Source organism: Myotis daubentonii, chromosome 16 (genome assembly GCF_963259705.1).
Source record: "Myotis daubentonii chromosome 16, mMyoDau2.1, whole genome shotgun sequence".
Taxonomy (NCBI): Eukaryota; Metazoa; Chordata; class Mammalia; order Chiroptera; family Vespertilionidae; genus Myotis; species Myotis daubentonii.
The window spans coordinates 5,341,016-5,360,427 of record NC_081855.1 but is presented as its reverse complement, the minus strand read 5'-3'; the positions used below and the strand labels follow the sequence as shown (position 1 = coordinate 5,360,427).

The 19,412-nt window shown below is 55.3% G+C and overlaps 1 protein-coding gene across 1 annotated transcript in view; it reads right to left on the bottom strand.

Moving 5' to 3' along the window:
- Nucleotides 1–19,412, bottom strand: part of ADORA2B (adenosine A2b receptor) — a 25,360-nt gene extending 5,948 nt beyond the window's left edge. The window contains exon 1 of the mRNA XM_059668525.1: nucleotides 18,948–19,412. Coding sequence (XP_059524508.1) covers nucleotides 18,948–19,294 — 347 coding nt within the window. The 5' untranslated portion in view covers nucleotides 19,295–19,412. The remainder of the gene's footprint in view (nucleotides 1–18,947) is intronic.

Sequence of the window (19,412 nt, the reverse complement as noted above, 5' to 3'; positions counted from 1 at the left end):
GTGCACCAGGCCTCTACCCTATATAGTAAAAGGGTAATATGCCTCCCAGCACCAGGATCAGCGGAGCCGCGAGGCCTCCCGGCACCAGGATCAGCGTGACGGGGCAGTGCCCAAACCCCCTGATCGCTCTGTGGCTCTGTGTGTAACAGGGGGCGGGGCCACAACCTCCCTATTAGCCCCGCTCTGTTCGTGACAGGGGAAGGCGCCCCAACCCCCTGATCAGTCCTGCTTTGTGCCTGATAGGGGGGAGCTCCCCAACGCCCTGATCACCCTGCAGCTCTGTGTGTGACAGGGTGCGGCGCCCCAACCCCCCCACCCCCACAGGCCCTGCTCGGTGTGTGACGGGGTAGAGCCATAACCTCCCCATCGGCCCTGCCCTGAGTGTGAGAGTGGCGGCGCCCCAACCCCCTGATCGGCCCTGCTCTGTGGGTGAAAGGGTACGGAGCCCCAACCCCCCTGATGGGCCCTGCTCTGTGAGTGACAGGGTACAGAGCCCCATCCCCCCTGACGGGCCCTGCTCTGTGAGTAACGGGGTGGCGCCGCAACCTCCCCATCGACCCTGCCTTGAGTGTGACAGGGGACGGTGCCCCAACCCCCCAATCGGCCCTACCCTGAGCGTGACTGAGGGTGGCATCACAACCTCCCGATCGCCCTGCTCTGTGCATGACAGGGGGCGGCGCCCCAACTCCCCAATCGGCCCTGCTCTGAGCCCGAACAGGGGCTGCACCTAGGGATTGGGCCTGCCCTCTGCCACCCGGGAGCAGGCCTAAGCCAGCAGGTCGTTATCTCCCGAGGGGTCCCAGACTGCGAGAGGGCATAGGCCGGGCTGAGGGACCCCCCCCTCCCCCCCGAGTGCACAAATTTTTGTGCACCAGGCCTCTATTTATTATAAGGATGCTCAATGGACTTAGGGGAAGAGTAGATGAACTTAGTGAGAACTTCAACTGGAGTTAAGAAATATAGCCCTAGCCAGTTTGGCTCAGTGGATAGAGCGTCGGCCTGCAGACTGGGGTCCCGAGTTCGATTCTGGTCAGGGGCATGTACCTTGGTTGTGGGCACATCCCCAATAGGGGGTGTACAGGAGGCAGCTGATTGATGTTTCTCTCATCGATGTTTCTAACTCTCTATCCCTCTCCCTCGCTATAAAAAAATCAGTAAGTATTTTTTTAAAAAGAGAGTTAAGAAATATAAAAATGGAGATAGAAAACAAAAAAGAACCAGTCAGAAGTGAAAAATACAGTAACTGAAATGAAGAATACATTACAAGGAATCAATAGTAGAGTAGATGAAGCTGAGAAATCAGTGATTTGAAAAATAAGGAAGCAGTAAATACCCAATCTGAAAAACAAGCAAAAAAAAAAAAAAAAGCGGGAGTGGGGAGATAGTATAAGGGACGCTTGAAACCACATCAAGCATACCAACATTCACATTGTGGGCGTGCTGGAAAGAGTAAAGAAAGCAAACCTTTCTCCAAAAAATGATGAAGCCGTAACTGGTTTGGCTCAGTGGATAGAGCGTTGGCCTGCAGACAGAAAGGTCCCAGGTTCGATTCCAGTCAAGGGCATGTACCTTGGTTGCAAAGGCACATCCCCAGAAGGAGGTGTGCAGGAGGCACCTGATGGATGTTTCTCATCGATGTTTCCAACTATCTCTCCCCCTCTGTAAAAAAATCAATAAAATATATATATTTTTTAAAAAATGATGGAAAGCTAGTTCCCTAATCTGGTGAAGGAAATAGACATACAAGTCCAGGAAGGACAGAGTCCCAAAGAGGCCCACACCAAGACACATCAAAGTCCTGGGCAGTTTGGCTCAGTGGATGGAGCATTGGCCTGTGGACTGAAGGGTCCTGGGTTCGATTCCAGTCGAGGCATATGCCCAGAGTGCAGGCTCAGTCCTCATTGGGGGGCATGCAGGAGGCAGCCGATCAATGATTCTCTGTCATCATTGATGTTTCTATCTCCCCCTTTCCCTTTCTCTCTGAAATCAATAAAAATATATTTTTAAAAAGACAGTTATACCAAAGGACCAAAGGTTAGAGACAAAGAATCTTAAAAGCAGCAAGAGAAAAGCAGTTAGTTACCTACAAGTGAGCTCCCATAAGGCTGTCAACTGATTTCTCAACAGAAACTTTATTGGCCAGAAGGGATCGGCAAGAAATATTCAAAATGATGAAAAACAAGTACCTACAACCAAGACTACCTAGCAAGGCTCTCACTTAAAACTGAAGGAGATGCCCAGCCAGTGTGACTCAGTGGTTGAATGTCAACCTATGAACCAGGAGGTCATGGTTCAATTCCTGATTGGGGCACATGCCCAGGTTGCAGGCTCAGTCCCCAGTAGGGGGCATCCAGGAGGCAGCTGACCAGTGATTCTCATCATTGATGTTTCTGTCTCCCTCCTTCCTCTTTGAAATCAATAAAAAAATATTAAAAAAAAAAAAAACTGAAGGAGAAATAAAGAGCTTCCCAGACAAGAAAAAGCTAAAGGAGTTCATCATCATCAAACCAGTATTAGAAGGAATATTAAAGGGACTGTGTCTTAAAGACCCATCTCACAAAAGACACACACAGCCTAAACGTAAAGAGATGGAAAAAGATACCTCATGTAAATACAAAAAAGAAAGCTGAGGTAACAATTCTTATACAAGACAAACTTTAAAATAAAGGCTATAACAATAGACAAAGGAGGACACAGCAATTCCATTTCTGGGTGTTTATCCAATGAAATCTAAAACACTAACTCAAAAAGACATATGCATCTATATTTCTATTGCAGCATTATTTACAATAGTTGACATATGGAAGCAATCTAATTGTCCATAAATACATGAATGGATAAAGTAGAAGTGGTGCATATATACAATGGAATGACTTAGCCATAAAAAAAGAATGAAATCTTGAGGGGGACCAAGATGGCGGCATAGGTAAACACCTGAACTTGCTGCCTCGCACAACCACATCAAAACTACAACTAAAAGACAAAACGGATATCATCCAGAACCACAGGAAGGCTGGCTGAGTGGAAGTTTGACAACTAGAAGGAAAGAGAAAAGTGCATTGAGACTAGTAGGAGGTGCACAGGTCCGGAAGAGCGGAGGTACGGAGGCGCGTGAAATGGACTGGCAACTGGGTACACTGTGGTCTTTTTAAATCGGGAAGGAGATACAAGCTCCCAACTGCTCTGTTCTGAACTCCAGTTACAGGCGAGACTCTGGGGACCGAGACTCATACGGGGAGAAACTGGACTATCTGGCATCGGGCCAGAACACGAGAGCAGCTTTCTCTCAGAGGTGCTCGCAGAGATCATTGTTCCTGCACCAGGCCGCAGGACACAGAGACCCAGGGACCTCTTCAGGACAGGACTGATGGGCAGCCATTGCTGTTTGCCCTGGTGATTTACTGAGACCCCGCCCCACCGAATTTACAACCCCACCCAAGCTGTGAGCAGAAGCTTTTACATATGAATGGCCTGGCCTTTTGCAATCTAAAACCTAACAAACTGCAGCTGGGTCAGAGAGCCCCAGAGCTTCCAAAAGAAGGGCTAAGGCTCAACAGCAGCCTGCATTGCTTCACAGCTGGGCCTCATCTGGGCACGTCCAAACCCCAAACAAAGAGGAGGAATCTGCAGATCTCTCTGTAGCTCCTGCTGGGTGGCCTCAGGCAGTGGCTGACTTTGCACCTCCTTGTAGATCCAAGAGCCAGTGTACCCAGTGGTCAGAGTGAGACTATACCAGATTACAACTCTTCAGATCCATAAGAGACACACTCAAGGGGCAGACTCAGTGAGCACCAAAGCCCCACTGAAGCAAGTCCTGCCCCATAAGGGTGTCTCCAGCACAGAAGTTCTCCCATTGTAGACACAGCTGGTCCTCACAGCCAATAGGCCTGAAGGTCAATCCCTCCCAGTGATACCAACAGCAATCAAGGCTTAACTACAACAAGACTCTGCACACAGCCCACAAAGGGGTGCACCAAGAGTATCCACCTCAGGTAATTTGGGAGGCTGAGCCACTGGGCCCTATAGGACACCTAGCACACAAAGCCATTCTGTCAACACAGGGAAGCAGCCAAAATGTGGAGACAAAGAAACAGGTCACAAATGAAAGAAATGGAGGAAAGCAAACTACTGGATATAGAGTTCAAAACCTTGGTTATAAGGTTACTCAAGAATCTTCTAGAAACCTCTGAGAAATTTAGTGAGACCCTCAAGGATATGAAAAAGGACCATTTAGAAATTAAGCATACACTGACTGAAATGAAGAATGATATACAGAGTTCCAACAGAAGACTACAGGATTCCAAGAATCAAGTCAAAGATTTGAAATACAAAGAAGCAAAAAACACCCAACCAGAAAAGCAAAAAGAAAAAAGCACCCAAAAATATGAAGATAGTGTAAGGAGCCTCTGGGACAACTTCAAGCATACTAACATCCAAATTATGGGGGTGCCAGAAGAAGAGAAAGAGCAAGATATTGAAAACCTATTTGAAGAAATAATGACAGAAAACCTCCCCTACCTGGTGAAAGAAATAGACTTACAGGTCCAAGAAGCGCGGAGAACCCCAAACAAAAGGAATCCAAAGAGGATCACACCAAGGCACATCATAATTAAAATGCCAAGAGCAAAAGACAGAGAATCTTAAAAGCAGCAAGAGAAAAACAGTTACCTACAAGAGAGTACCCATACAACTGTCAGCTGATTTCTCAACAGAAACTATGCAGGCCAGAAGGGAGTGGCAAGAAATATTCAAAGTGATGAAAGCAAGAACCTACAACCAAGATTACTCTACCCAGCAAAGCTATCATTTAGAATTGAAGGTCAGATAAAGAGCTTCACAGATAAGAAAAAGCTAAAGGAGTTCATCAGCACCAAACCAGGATTATATGAAATGCTGAAGGGTATTCTTTAAGAAGAAAAATGTAAAGATAAAAATTATGAACAACAAAATGACAACAAATACATATCTATCAACAAGTGAATCTAACAAGTGAATAAAAAAATCTGATGAACAGAATAATAGAATATTATAGAATCAGGGGCATAGAAAGGGAGTGGACTGACAATTCTCGGGGGGGAAGGGAGTGTGGGGAGTGCGGGAAGAGACTGGACAAAAAACGAACACCTATGGACGAGGACAGTGGGGGGGAGCGAGGGCATGGGGTGGGGTGGGAACCAAGTGGAGGGGAGCTATGGGGTGGAAAATGAGGAACAACTGTAATCTGAGCAATAAAGATTTATTTAAAAAATAAAAATAATGAAATCTTGCCATCTGCATCAACATGGATGGACCTGGGAGGTACTGTGCTGAGTGAAGTAAGTCAGACAGAAAAAGGTAAGTGCCATATGATTTCACTTCTATGTGGAATCTAAAAATAAATGAATAAACAGAACAGACACAGACACATCAATACAGAGAACATTTTGACAGTTACCAGATTGGAGGGGCTGGGAGGGATGAGTGAAAAAGATGAAGGAATTAAGAAGTACAAATTGGCCCTAGCCAGTTTGCTCAGTGGTTAGAGTGTTGGACCTTGGACTGGAGGGTCCCAGGTTTAATTCCAGTCATGGCTCAGTGATTGGGTGTCAACCTTTGAACCAGAAAGTCACGGTTTGACACAGTGGGGCACATGCCTGGGTTGTGGGCTCGATCCCCAGTGGGGGACGTGCAGGAGGCAGCCGATCAGTGACTCTCATCATTGATGTTTCTATCTCTCCCCCTCTCCCTTCCTCTCTGAAATTAACTTTAAAAAAAATTTTTTTTTAAAGCAACAAAGAGACTATTCTGTTGGAGGACACCTAGACCCAGAGGAGAGGTGTGGGCTCGAAAAACAAGTACTTTAGCACCAGAGCGCCAGCTCCATCGTGGCAGAACGGTGCCCCGAGACCTTGCCTGGGACAGCGCGGACAGGGTCAGCCTGCTGTGGGGAGCAGGTAGGGTCCCTGCCCCGGGCAGGACGCTGGAAGGGTGGCCCTCGGTCTCTGGCATCCTGTGCAGGCTCTGTGACCGCCTGTCATTCCTCTCGTCTCCCACTTCACGCTGTGCCCCTGTGCTTCCCCAAAGGCCCACCTCCCTCCCCGGCCCCACCCCTTGCTCCCAGTGCCCCTGTGGTTCTCAGAACATCTGTGGTGTGTGGCCAAAGCACTCCTGAAAGGTGGGTGCCCCGTGCCAGTCAGCGCTCTTCCGTGGGGCAGTGAGCCCAGCAGTGCCGGCGGGAAGCAGACATGGTCCCAGGTGTAGGCAGCACATTAAAGGCCGTGTGGAAGTGAATACAGGAAGCATGGGCAGCCTTATCATCCCACACAAGCAGGCCAGTTCTGGCCCCACCGAGGGGCGTTCTGTGAAAGCCCACGTTCTGGTAAGTGGCCGAGCCCACTGCTGGGCACAGCGGCACGGTGACCCACCCGTCTCCCTGGAGGGCTCATTAGCTAAGGAGACACAGAACAGCAGTCATGTGGAGGACTCAACAGAAGGGACAGCGTGGACACTGAGGTTCCGTAAGTAGAGGAGCCTGCCAGGTCCTGCCTAACAATCGCTGGCCTGTTTCTGGGGCAGGGTCTTCCTGGCTCTGCAGTCCCCGGCGGAGACCAGGCACCTTCTCAGCCTAGAAGTCCGAGTTCCCAGCTCACGGGGTCCCCTGGGCGGTGCCGCTGAACTTGGCCAGCCCGCAGGCTGACAGTGTATGTGCTCTGGCATCAGCAAATGGGGAGTCATGGCTGGAGGACCCACCTCCCTGCTGTGGGGCTCTGAGTGCAGGTAAGTGTGCATGCGTCACTTCATGGATGACACACCCTGGTAAGTGCGTGTGGAGATCTGTCGGCCTCATACGGTCGTTTACCCAGGGCCTTCATGTTCTGTCGAGCTCACACGGAGCATTGCTCTGCACCACAAACACTTCTGCTTAAAGCCATGTGTATTCTTAGAAAACCTCATCTTCTCTAAAATTGCACACGAATAGCAGGACTTGTGTGAAAGTGGGGTTAGGATAGACCACGCAAATCCTACCAAATTTTGTGACTTGAGCACTAATAAAATACCTTGGACCATCCAGGCGGCAGGCGGCGGGGCCAGGGGCGGGCTGCCACAGGGAGTGTGTCCCCAGAAAGCCTAATGGCAAACTGCAATTAGCGCCAGGCTGACAGGTGCCAAGGCAAGCAGATGAGAGGAATTCTGAGCCAAGGGCCGTCAGGACGTGGGGCACAGCGGGCAGTGTGGCCTGTCCTGAGCAGGGCGGCGGGGATCGGCGTCCTGAGGAGCGAGGCCCAGAGAGAGCAATGTCTTCGCCTCCTGGGTCTGGAGTGCCCAGAGGCTCCTGCCGCTCGGCCGTCCCTTCCTGCCGAAGACTGTAAAGCCCCTCCCACCAGTCCAGCTCTTTCTGCCGGGGCAGAACCCCAGATGAACCTCAGCATGTCTGCAGTGTGTCTGTCACACACGCACAGCGCCGCTTACAGACCCGCAGAAGCCGGCCAGCCGGTCTGACACGCCCATGCTGCACGGCGCCCCGGTTCCCCGCACACACACCCCCCCCCCCCCAGCCTGCACTCCCCGGCTCCGTCCCCGGACCCGCACGCTGACGCACAGGCCTGATCTGTTAGACAACCGCCGCTGCACCCCAGCACGCACACTGCGGCCTGGCGAGAGACGAGCCGGGATTTCTGAGGAGAGAACAGAACTCGGGCTTCTCAGCCACATGTGCGTGTTTAACACCCGCTTGGTGGCTCTGAACAAAGCGAGGCGTGTGTGCATGTGTGCGTGCGTGTGCGTGTCTTGTGCTTCAGCTTCTAGTCCAGACGAGGAGTCTGTGTAAGAGGGAAGTTTTTCTGTCAGTAGTTGCTTCCCATTTTTCAGGTTTCTTTGGAACCAAAAGAAGCAACAGAAAATTTGAACAGCGCTGTATCTAGTAAAGAAACAGAATTCACAACCAAGAACCTTCCCCCACAGAAAACTTAAGGCTCACATGACTTCACTAATGAATCCTATCAAACATGTAAGGAACAAATAAAACCATTCGTACACAAAGTGTGGATCCTGTTTGGGTCTGGGAGTGGGAAGGTCTCTCATTTACTATTTGTGGTAACTGCGAGGCCACAGCTCGGGGCAGCCTGAGGGAAGGACAGCGCCCGCCTGCCCACCAGACGGCCCCCGGGGCCCCAGGCTGTCACTCCCAGGAAGGACAGCGCCCACCTGCCCACCAGACGGCCCCCAGGGTCCCAGGCTGTCACTCCCAGGAAGGACAGCGCCCGCCTGCCCACCAGACGGCCCCCGGGGTCCCAGGCTGTCACTCCCAGGAAGGACAGCGCCCGCCTGCCCACCAGACGGCCCCCGGGGTCCCAGGCTGTCACTCGAGGAGGCAGGACCCGCAGCCGCTCGGGCTCCTGAGAGGGCCTCACCTGCTCCAACACGCTCCAACGTGTGAGTGCGGGGTAGACCCCGTTGGGCCTGGGCTGAGCCCACTGCCACATGGAACGGTGGCTGGAAGAGATGCCATTTGTCACTCAGTCACCCAATAGCAATGGGTGAGGAGTGCAGGCGGTGCCCCCTCCAGTTCCCTGCCAACAGGCGACAGTCTAGGCAGCGGTCGCCAGCCGGTGGTCCGCAGGGTCCGAAAGGCTGGAGACCGCTGGTCTAGAGCGCTCTGACAGTGACGCAGCCCCCTGGGACTGAGGTGGGGCCAGGACGAGGTCTCCCGAGTTCCCCTCTGAGGTGGTTTTTTGGTGAGTCCCATGTTTTGGTCTCATATATCGGGAGGGACTCAGGGACAGCCCAAGGCTGCTGGCTCCAGACTCCGACCTCCTTCCTGTGGAATAAGAGCCACGAGAGGAAGGGCACTGCCTGACACCAGGCCAGAGGAAAGGGACCTCCCATGGCTGCGGCTGAAGCACATGCTTCGGCGAAAGCATCGGCCTCCCCAGGCACAGCCGCCGGAGGAAGACACCGACGTGCCACGACGGGGATGCTAACTGATGACCTGGTTATCGTGGTGTCTGCGGGTTCTCGCCCGGAACCAGTTTCCCCTTTGTAATGAGTAGAGATCTCGTGGTAGATACGGTGAGACTCTGTAAATATCTTGCTTTTCACAACACCTATTGCCCCTTCCTGCCTAAGCCAGTTCTTAGTGTGATTGTTGTCAAATGATGCTCTGCTTAACCCTGTCACCCCTACCCACTGACTACATGGCATTCCACCCGAGCCAGCGTGTGTCCGACTGGGGTTACAGAGAGCCTCTCCTCCCAGCACGGCCGGCTGGAGGGAGCTGCTCCAGCGGAGTGCAGTGAGCGCGGCCGCGGCCTCTGAACACCCTCTCCACTGAGAGGCGCAGGCTGCCCCCCGAAAACAGCTTGTGTGCCAGAGAGTGAGGAAGCGATGGAAACGGCCGGGAACCCTCCGGCAGGGGTGCGCTCCAGTGGCTCCCAGGGGCCCACTGTGGGCACCAAGAGGAGTAACGGGAGTGGGTTAGAACACACTGGGTAAAACCAAGGCCCCAAAGCCCACACTGACACAATGTGGTTTAAGCAAGAGCGGGGGGAAGGCGAGCCTCTTCTTTAGAGGATGCCAGCTGATGAGGGTGGGAGGGATGAGGAAAAAGAAAACCACCGCGTCCACGGCAATGACTGCCTCAGGCGGCACGGTCAGCGGGGCACGTGCCTGCACAGTGACAGCTGGCAGCCTTCGCCGGGCAGATGTGCCAGCCCACAGCGGGCAGGCGGCACGGCCCTGACGTGATGCACTGATACGGACACAACGGTAAACAGCGAATCCAATCACAAGGAAACAACCTGACCCAAATTAAGGGGCTCCCTGTAAAACAACCTGGACTCCCCCAAAATGCCAGTGTCTTGAAAGATAGAAAAAAAGGCTGAGGAACTATTCCAGGTTAAAGGAAACTAAAGGAATTGAATGCACACATGACTTTTTTTTTTTTTTTTTACTGGAACCTGGATTTTTTAAAAAAGTATAAACATGATTGGGATCATTGGGGACATCTGACCACAGACTGGCTGTGCTGCTGAAAGTCCTAAAGTATAACATGAGTGTGTGTGTGAGACAGAGAGAAAGCAAACAGAGCAAAATATGCACAATGTGTATATTTAAGTGAGAATCCGAGTATTCATTATGCTAGCTTTACAACTTGGAAGTTGTGGGGGGAAACACTACTTCAGAACGACTCATCCTTTCTGAAACCACAGACGCATTAGATTAGTCAAATGGATACAAACGTGTATGTATATATATGTGTGTTTGTGTGTTTGTATTTTAATAGGGACATTTATAAAATGCAATGAGTGTATATGCTTATGTGTACACACACACATACTGCATTTGTTTTGTAATTTTAAAAGATGTCCTTGCTATTAAAACTGAGTTACTAATGATTCTTGAAAATGCCACATTTGGGAGCTATTTCATCCTCTGCAAGGCTGCGACCTCCCCCTGCGGAACCTACCTATCGGTCCTGGCCAGCCAGTCTCCTGTCCTCCTGCCTCTTCAGTTCCTCCTACCGCTCCTCTGTCTCCTTCGGGCTCCGCAGTCTCCTCCTGTCCAGGCAACAAGCTCATGCATCCATATCTAATCTCCAACAGTATACACATGCACCCCTCACACACCCACACCACACACACTGCCAGCTCTGAATACCTCACACTCGCGCTATGAAGAAAACAGCTGTGAGTATGCAGAGAGCTGCGCAGGAGCCCTGGTGCCTCCCAGCAACAGTGCAGTGAAAATCGGGAAGCGTCAGCGGGTAAAGAACATTCCGGGCAGCGAGAATAGGCCGTGCAAATGCCTGACCTCAGGGAGATCCAGGAATTTAGAGGCGCCCTGAGAAGCCGGAGCAGAGAAGCAAAGGAGAGAGGGGAGCAGGATGAGTCGGGAGAAGGGCTGAGAGCCCGTGGAGCTGGGGCCTTCTCCTGAGGCCTGGGAGCACTGGGAAAGGAAGGGGTTCAGTCAGGTGCTCACTGTAGAGGGACGCTGTTCTGAACCGCATGGGTGAGAGGACAGCGTGGGGCAGAGACCTGGCTTCCTGGGCCGGGGAGAGGCAGAGAGAGGCGCTGGGAGGCGGGTGTAAGAAGCGCGACGACGGCAACGACAGGACCAGTTCTGACCGTCTCAGCACAGCTTTGTTGTTCTCTACCTTCTCTCTCTTAAAGGCAGGTGTGGCAGTGGCGTTACCATCAGCACTGGAGTTGAGAAGCATGTACTGAAAGCTCCTTTCGGGAGTTTGTGGGTGGTGGAAGCAAAACGGGCCACAAACCGGAGATGGTGCAGCTGAGAGGCCTAGGAGCTGACTAGTGAATGTGTTGAAGTGGCTACGGGAAAGAGCCGCTCAGCAGGCCCGAGTAATGGACAGTGCGGGGCTCCCCACAGGCGGAGGACCTGGGTCCAGAGCCAGGCAGGAGGACTGGCCGGCCTCAAACCCCCACACTCCACCACCTGCTGCACAGCTCAACCAGTACGGTATCGCTCGACCTGCAAGTTCCTTAAAAACACCCTGTGAAACTCTTACCAAAGCTCCCCTCGTCTTTGGGGGCAACACCCAGCTGCCCCCCCAAGCTGGAGTCACCCTGGACTCTTTCTTCTCCCTCCTGCCCGACACCCAACCAAGCCAGCAAGTCCTCTTGTCCTGCCGCTGTGACCCGCCTTCCAGCCACGCACACAACGCACTTAGTGTCCATTCGATGCACGCCCGCCCGCAGGCTGCCAGGCACTGCAGACCGCACGCCCCAGGCCCACCCGCCGTGTCTCCAGTCCTTGTCCACCGATTGGGGTTCCAGGGCCCGCCTTGGTTTTCAGGATCCTTTCGTCCTGGTCTCTTGGTTGGCTGTGTGGCTTTACCTGTGGCCCCTCTGCTCCAAATACCAGCCTTCCCTGGTGTAGGTGATCAGACGTTACGTCTCAAATATCTCTAGACTCGGCCTCCATCTCCACAGCCTCTGCCTGGCCATGCTTTCTTCCCTCCCCTGGAAGAAAACGGCCAGCCCACGTAATCTTGTCCCCTCCAACCCCTCCTGTCCACCAGAACGACTGTCTTGCAATGCAAACCCGACCACATCAAACTCCTGATTAAAATCCTACATCGGCCTGCCAGGTTCCACCTAATTGGCACTTCTCAGAAAGTCACATTTAAATGACAGCAGAAAACACAAAAGGAAATACATTCATAACCACCCTAAAATGGAAATGGAAGGTGACATCAGCAAAGCAGAGAGTTTAATGAGTTTCTAGAAAGCAGAAGGCAGACAGGGCCATGAGGATGGGGCACGACGCCCTAAACCAGAAGCAAGGGCGGCAGGAAGAGAGGTGCCGTCCACAGCGGCCAGGCTGCAGCCCGGAAGTGAGACGGAGGGGAGAGGCTGCCGTGGGCCAGCCTGTGGGCTGCCTCAGCCGCCCCCAATGGCCCCCCTCGCCCATGGGCGGGGCGTTTGTTCCCACCGCCCGCCCTCCCAAAGCTGAGGCTTGGCACTCAGTGATGGAGGGTGGCACCCAGGGATGGAAGATGGGGAGGGGGGAGGGTTCTAATTGCCTACACTCCACCCCCTGAGGAATCTGAACCGTGTGAGTCCAAAGAAGGTTTTTCAAAATTTTTTAAATTTTAATCTAAACCAAAAAAGTGAAAATGAATGCTAAATTTTAAAATATAGAAAAACTAGAGGGGAAAAAAATCAAGAAACTTTTCCAGAGAAGAATGACAAGCTAAAGTATTAGAAAGTTACATATTAGAGAACATTTAAGAGACAAACATGAAATCAGTCAAGGAAGGGAAATATCCACCTATCTATTAAGAATCCCAGGAGGGCCCTAACCGGCTTGGCTCAGTGGATAGAGCGTCAGCCTGCAGATTCAAGGGTCCCAGGTTCGATTCCGGTCAAGGGCATGTACCTTGGGATGTTTCTAACTCTATCCCTCTCCCTTTCTCTCTGTAAAAAAATCAATAAAATATATTTTTTAAAAAAGAATCCCAGGAGGAAACAATAGAGAAAACGGAGATAAGGAAATAATCAAGAAAATTTTATTTTTTTTAAATTTCAGAGCCTAAGACAGACCGGAAAAGTATTCAGACTGGAAAAGTCCACGGGGCAGAGCCACCCCCGATGAGGGAGGGAAGCTGGGAGTCCGTGTGAAATCTCAGAGCACACGCAGAATAGTGATCGGGACGTAGGCCAAAAACCCACCACAAATAGGAACCTGCTGCATGCACTCCGACTTCCAGAGCAATGCCTGCGGTTTGCGGGCCGGCGTCCTAACCAATGAGCCACCAGCCAGGCAGCGGGTGCCTTTGCCAGGCCGGCTGGGAAACCAGAGGTCGGAGATTGGTGACTGCTCTCGCAGTTGGCCTTTCCTCTGGGTTCAATTTCTTTTCAACAGGCTGGGCAGAGGGGCTGGCGAGGGCAAGAGCTGGGACACTTCCCCTTTCCCTTTGGTGCCCTTCTGTACTTTTGAATATTTACTTCTGTGCAGACTGGTTGAATTCTGTCAAAACAAAAACAATAATATATGTATTTTTTAAACCAGCCCTGGCGCCGGGTGGCTCGGTTGGCTGGGCGTCGTCCAATGCACCAAAAGGTTGCAGGTTTGATTCCCTGGTCAGGTCATGTACAGGAGGCGGTCGATCTCTCTCCGTCCCTCAAGCAATAAAAACATTCTCCAGTGAAGATTAAAAAATAAATTAATTAAAACAAACCCTCCTTCATGGACTTACCAGTGCCCTGAGGACAACACCCAAACTCCTCAGCCAGCGTCTGGCCGCCTCGATCTGCCTGCTCTCAGCCCTCCACCCATCCCCCCACCAACGCACTGCTCTGTGCACATGCCCCACCTCAGCTCTAATGCCCCTTCCTCCCGTTCACCTCACCCAGCATCAGCCCTCAGCCCCACCCTGGAGCCTGTGACGTCTGTTCGCAGCTTCAATTCCATAAAGAAGGGACACTTCCTAGTGCAGTTAAGTTCCTGCAGCCTGTTAGCCTCAGGGGCCAAGGGCAGCCTACTGATGCCCTGAGGCGAGAAGCCCTGACCTGCTCCCCCAGACCAACACCCGAGACCAGCTCCCCGAGACCACCTCTAGGAGACCAGCTCCCCTAGACCAGCGCCCCAAGACCTGCTCCCCCAGACCAGCACCCGAGACCAGCGCCCCAAGACCACCTCTAGGAGACCAGCTCCCCAAGAACTGCTCCCCAAGACCAGCTCCTGGAGACCAGCTCCTGAGATCAGCTTCTGAGACCAGCTCCCCTAGACCAGCGCCCAGAGACCTGCTCCCCGAGACCAGCTCCTGAGACCAGCTCCCCGAAAACTACTCCCCAAGACCAGCTCCCGGAGACCAGCTTCCCGAGACCAGCTCCCCGAGGCCAGCTCCCCAAAACCAGCTCCCCGAGACCAGCTCTATCTGAGGAAAGAGGCAGGAGAGACCCCGCTCGGGTCCCTGCCAGGTAGCCAGGCTCTGCCGCCTCATGCCCACTGGCCCAGGCGCAGTCTTCTTCCCTCATGTGGTCACATTACTACAGTCTCCTCTGCCCTGGGTAATAGTTAAAGGGTCCCCATCATAGTTTGCTGCTCACTCCCCACACCCAGAAGGACCACTCATTACTGGGTGTTTCAGCCGCAGGCGCTTGGAGCCAGCGCTGCCGGCCTGTGACCTGGGCTGACCCTCACTCCGCGAGCCGGCTTCCTGCTCCGTGAGCAATAGGGAAGTATCTGCCCCCAGAAGGCTGGCCGAGAGGCCAAATGAGATGACGCATGGGGCTCCTGGCACAGAAAAGGCTTCAGAAGAGTGGCTGCAGCCACGATGTTAACAGCTCCAATGTCCAGAGCAGCGAGGAGAGCTCCTCGTGCTCATCCCCGCAACCGGGATCACACGCTGACAGGTCACAACCGGGGCTCTGATGCCAGGCAGGGCGTGCCCACGAGGCAGGGGGCCCGCGTGGCCCGGCAGAGGCGGCCGTGCGGAGTGTGTGTTACATGAAAGTGTGAACTTCTGTCCTTTACACATGCTTACTCCCCAGAACGTGGAGGGGACCCCCCTGAGGCCCAGGCCCGCTCCCCCTGCCGGTGCTGCGAGGCCGGCTGGCCGCCCTTCCAAGCACACAGAGCAGTGTGGGCAGCGCTGGGTCGGCAGAGCAGCGGGTCAGGGCCCTGGGCAGGCACGGTGGGTGGGCCTCCTTCCACAGCCTCCCGGGGAGCCCAGCCGAGCGCGCTCACAGGCTCCACCTCCATCTCCTCCCCGCCCCGCCGGCTCCTGGCCTGCAGGGGTTCCCTTCAGCACCACAGACATGGGCTTGGCCAGCCAGGCAGCACCTGCTGCTGGTTCCCTGGGTGCGCCAGCTGGCAGGTGGGGCTGAAAGGCCTGTACACACCAACGGGGGCAAATAACACAGAGGCAAGCTCCTCCCTCCTCCCGGTCCCCGGGACTTTCTCTCCAGCCCTGAGAGGCAGGATGGCCCGGGGAGCAAGGCCCCCCCAGAGCAGGGCCCCCCAGAGTAGGCCCCCCCAGAGCAGGGCCCCCCAGAGCAGGGCCTCCCAGAGCAGGAAATGGGCTGCCAGGACCTGCAGCGCTGAGGCCTGCTGGCCTTCTGCAGCCTCTCTGCCCCGCTCTCTGCAGGCCTGTGAGGGCTCCCCTCTTTTCTTCCCTTATTGGACTCATTGGATCATCCTAACACCCCCCTGTTCCTAGATCTGCCATCTTGGGCCCTCCCTCCCCAAGTCTGTTTTGCATATTCTCCCCACACTGTCCCCCGAGGCATGACACACCACAACACCCTCTTCACCCAGTCACGCATGAGTTCATCCAAAATGTGGGTTCCTACCCCATGCCTGGCATCGTGCCCTCCCTCAGAGCTCACACTCCGGCTGAAAGGGACCACAGCCTGGCCAAGACGTGGATTAAGGGTGGAGGCAGCGGTGGGGAAGCCTCTGGGTGGGGAATGAGGGAGGCGGCAGAGCCGGGCTGGCACAGGCACCTGGCCAGTGCCCTGTGTTGGTGAGTGAGGTGCGGAGGGTGCGATGGGCGACGGAAGCCAGAGCCTTCGGGCCTTGAGGCCAGAGTGGACCCTGGGGTTTCACAGGTGCCAGCGCACAGCTTTAAGCAGGAGTGACTGGTCTGGCATTTCCAGTCATTCTCTCAGGCAGCTGTGTAGAGCATGGGGAGCGAGAGGCGATGGGGGGCCCATGGGAAGCCAGCAGGAGCTGATCGAGAGCTGCTAAAAGGACATGCGCGATGATATCCGAGACGTGGTCATTCAGATCGACCAAAAAGGGGTCATTGCAGGGGTGACCCCCAATTCCTGCCCACTCCCGATGGCGCTCCCTGGACTGGACTCTCTGCCAGGAACATCAGGAACCGTGTGGACTTAACTGTTTGTAGACACCCTCACTCTGAAGGCCCAGGGCAGTGCCTCATCTGAGCAGACCCTCCTCCTTCCAGGTCCAGCCGAAGCCACCATCGGTGCCCAGCACCACCTCACGCTCCCCTGCCCTCTTGCTCTGTCATCTCCCCGCTAGTGATGCTGTGGCCCTGAGCTGGGCACAGGCCGCACTGGGAGCTCAGGCACAGGCCTTCCGAGCGCATGGGACAGGTGAGACCGAGGGCACGTCCAAGGGCTGGTTTCGCCCCAACTGCCTGGACCTCGCCATCGTTACGCTTGCCTTTATAGGGGACACCGCCTCCCAAACAGGGCACGCCCAACTCTAGCCCATCTCAGTGCCGTGCCCGGAAGGTGGGCCTTGGCGCCAAGTCAGAGCTGGGCCCCGGCCACGTCAATAAAGTGAAGGAGGGCCCGTGTCTTCCTGACTCCAAGAGGGTTTCAAACGTGGCGGGGCCAGAAGTCCCCAGTTAAAGGTCCTGATCCAAGGATTACCCCGCCCCCCCCCACCCCCCCCCCGCCCAATTCAGTAGGGCCTGGGGGGCCCTGTAATCTGCATGTTAGCCCCTCACAGGGCCATGGTTCTCAGAAGCAGGAAGTGCAGAAACTGCTGAGGGAGAAAGCCCTGCCCTAGGCACCAGCCCCAGGGGCCCAGAGAACACAGATACCTCTCCCACCACAGGTGGGGTGGGTGCTGGGGACAGGTCAGATGCCCTACCTTCCGGGCCAGGGAGTTGGGGCTGCTTGCATGGGCCTCTCCCACACTACACGCACGTGGGAGGCCAGCAGGGCGGCAGGGGTGGGATGAGCTTCGTGGTGACTCCACTAAGCACTCTGCCCCGTCTAGCTCTGCCCTTAGCAAAGGCAAGAAGTTAGGGCCAGTCCTTCCCCTTAACACACCCACTCCATGTCTTTCAAGTCTCCGCCCAGCACACACCAGGACAAGAGCTAACAGATGGAACTTCCTGCTCTGCGGGCACGGGGGATTCTTCCAGGAACTTGAGCGGGGCCTCTCTAGACCTCTGCCCGGGGCATGCCCAAGGGGCTTCCACCATGTGAGCAGCTCGGGGTGGTGCCTGCTGGATGCAAACAGACCAAAAGGCCATCAAGTAACCAACATGCGGACCAAGAGGCAGGAAGGGACCCGAGAGAAGAGTGTGCCATCTGCTCGGAACCTTGGCGATCCCTGGGCTGTCACAGGACGGAACGAGGAGGCCTCCTGGCTGGTCAAGGGCAGCAGCACAGGGAAAGCCCAGACACGCAGCTCAGGCTCCCAGGCTGGCAGAGCGGGAGGTTCCTGTTCAGGCGGGGACCCAAGACCAACCCACAAGGGCAGGCTCAACATGCGGTGGCTGGGAAGGCCCCGTCAAGTCCCACAAATACACTCCTCCTCCAGCCCCATTTACTGCAGGCAGGATCGGCTTCTGGAAGCGGCAGGCGTTCTGCCCATATCCCAGCCACTGCTGCTGCTCACAGCCCCACAGCCTGCTGGCACCGCGGGGCACAGTGCCCGCTCTGAGTGCGTTCTGCCCCGACACTCATTCCAAATGCACCCTCCTAAGCAAGACTGATCTCCCTCCCCTACAGATGCAGGTCACAGTGCCTCCCGTCTGGAATTACTGGCAGTTGAAGGATAGAAGTTTAATATAAACCGCCTCACAGAGCTGGCACTCAAATTAATTCCTTCCCTCCCTTCCTGCTCCTGTGACAGTTTCTTGCCTCAGCCCCAAACCCAAAGAGATCCCAAGCTCACCCAACTCAGACATGCCAAAGGGGCCCAAAGGCTGAGCATGAATATTCCCAATGAGCCCTGCGGCTCCCAGATACGCCTGCTCGGGAGCTCAACTCCGAATTCACAGCTCAGCTGCAGCTGCAGCTGGGGCTCGGTCTGGGCGGCGGCTCCGTCCCCTGAACCCTACATTTTCTCAGTGCGGGAGAAAGAGCCTGCGGGACTGGGCAGCGGGGATAAAGGCCACACAGCCGCGTGAGGTCTTTTAAGAAACATTCGGAGGTGACCGAGTCACCAGGAAGCGTGGAGGGACACAGGTGCCAGCACTCCCCCCTGGGAACCCCTCCGTCCCGCCCAGCCCGGCCTCCTGCGCCACCAGGTACATTCTGAAGCTGGGCGGTGAGTAGTGTCCATTCTGACCACGGGAGACCCAGCGTTCAAAGTTGCCCTGGAAACTACCCGGGTTCCGAACCCCCAGCACGCACAGGGCGGCGTCTTGCCAAGTAGGAAGTGCAATCAGCTAACCTCCCGCCCCAGGGCCTCCACCCGCCCGCGGAAGTGGCGCCTTTCCCGGAGTTTCCACGACAGGCCGGGCTCCCGGGAACACACTCCCCAGCACCCTGATAGTTGTCCCCACACAGATCTCCGCATGGAGATGCGCGCATCCGGGGAAGCAAGGCCTCCAGGGCCCGGCCCGGGACACCGAGAGGGTCTGGGCAGCCCGTGCACGCGTCTCCGGTGGCAGCCGCTGTCTTCCAGGGCGGGAACCCGCTCGGAGCGCCCCGCGCGCCCCTCTGGCCCGTTCCCGAGGCCAGGAACCCCGGGCATTGGCGGGGCTTAGACGGGGCTGGGGCCGCCGCGCGCCTCACCTGAGCGGGACGAGGATGGCCAGGTACCGGTCCACGGCCACGGCCAGGAGGCTGAAGATGGAACTCTGCGTGAGCACCAGCACGAAGCAGGCGAGGAAGAGGCAGCTGTAGAAGTCGGTGCAGAAGCCCAGGCTGATGGTGATGGCAAAGGGGATGGCGAACAGCCCCACGGCCACGTCGGCCGCCGCCAGGGACACCAGGAAGTAGTTGGTGGGCGTCTGCAGCGCGCTCGACGTGCCCACCGCGGCGCACACCAGCACGTTGCCCGCCACCGACAGCGCGGCGATGGCCAGCTCGAGCGCCACGTACAGCGCGTCCTGCACCTCCAGCGGCATGGCCGGCGACATCGCTACCCGCGCCGCGCCGAGCGCGGGGGAGCCGCGTGCGCCCCGCCGGGCATGGCCCGAGCGCTGGGACCGCCCGTCCGCCGGCCGCGTCTGAGCCGCGGGTCTCGGGTGCTCCGGG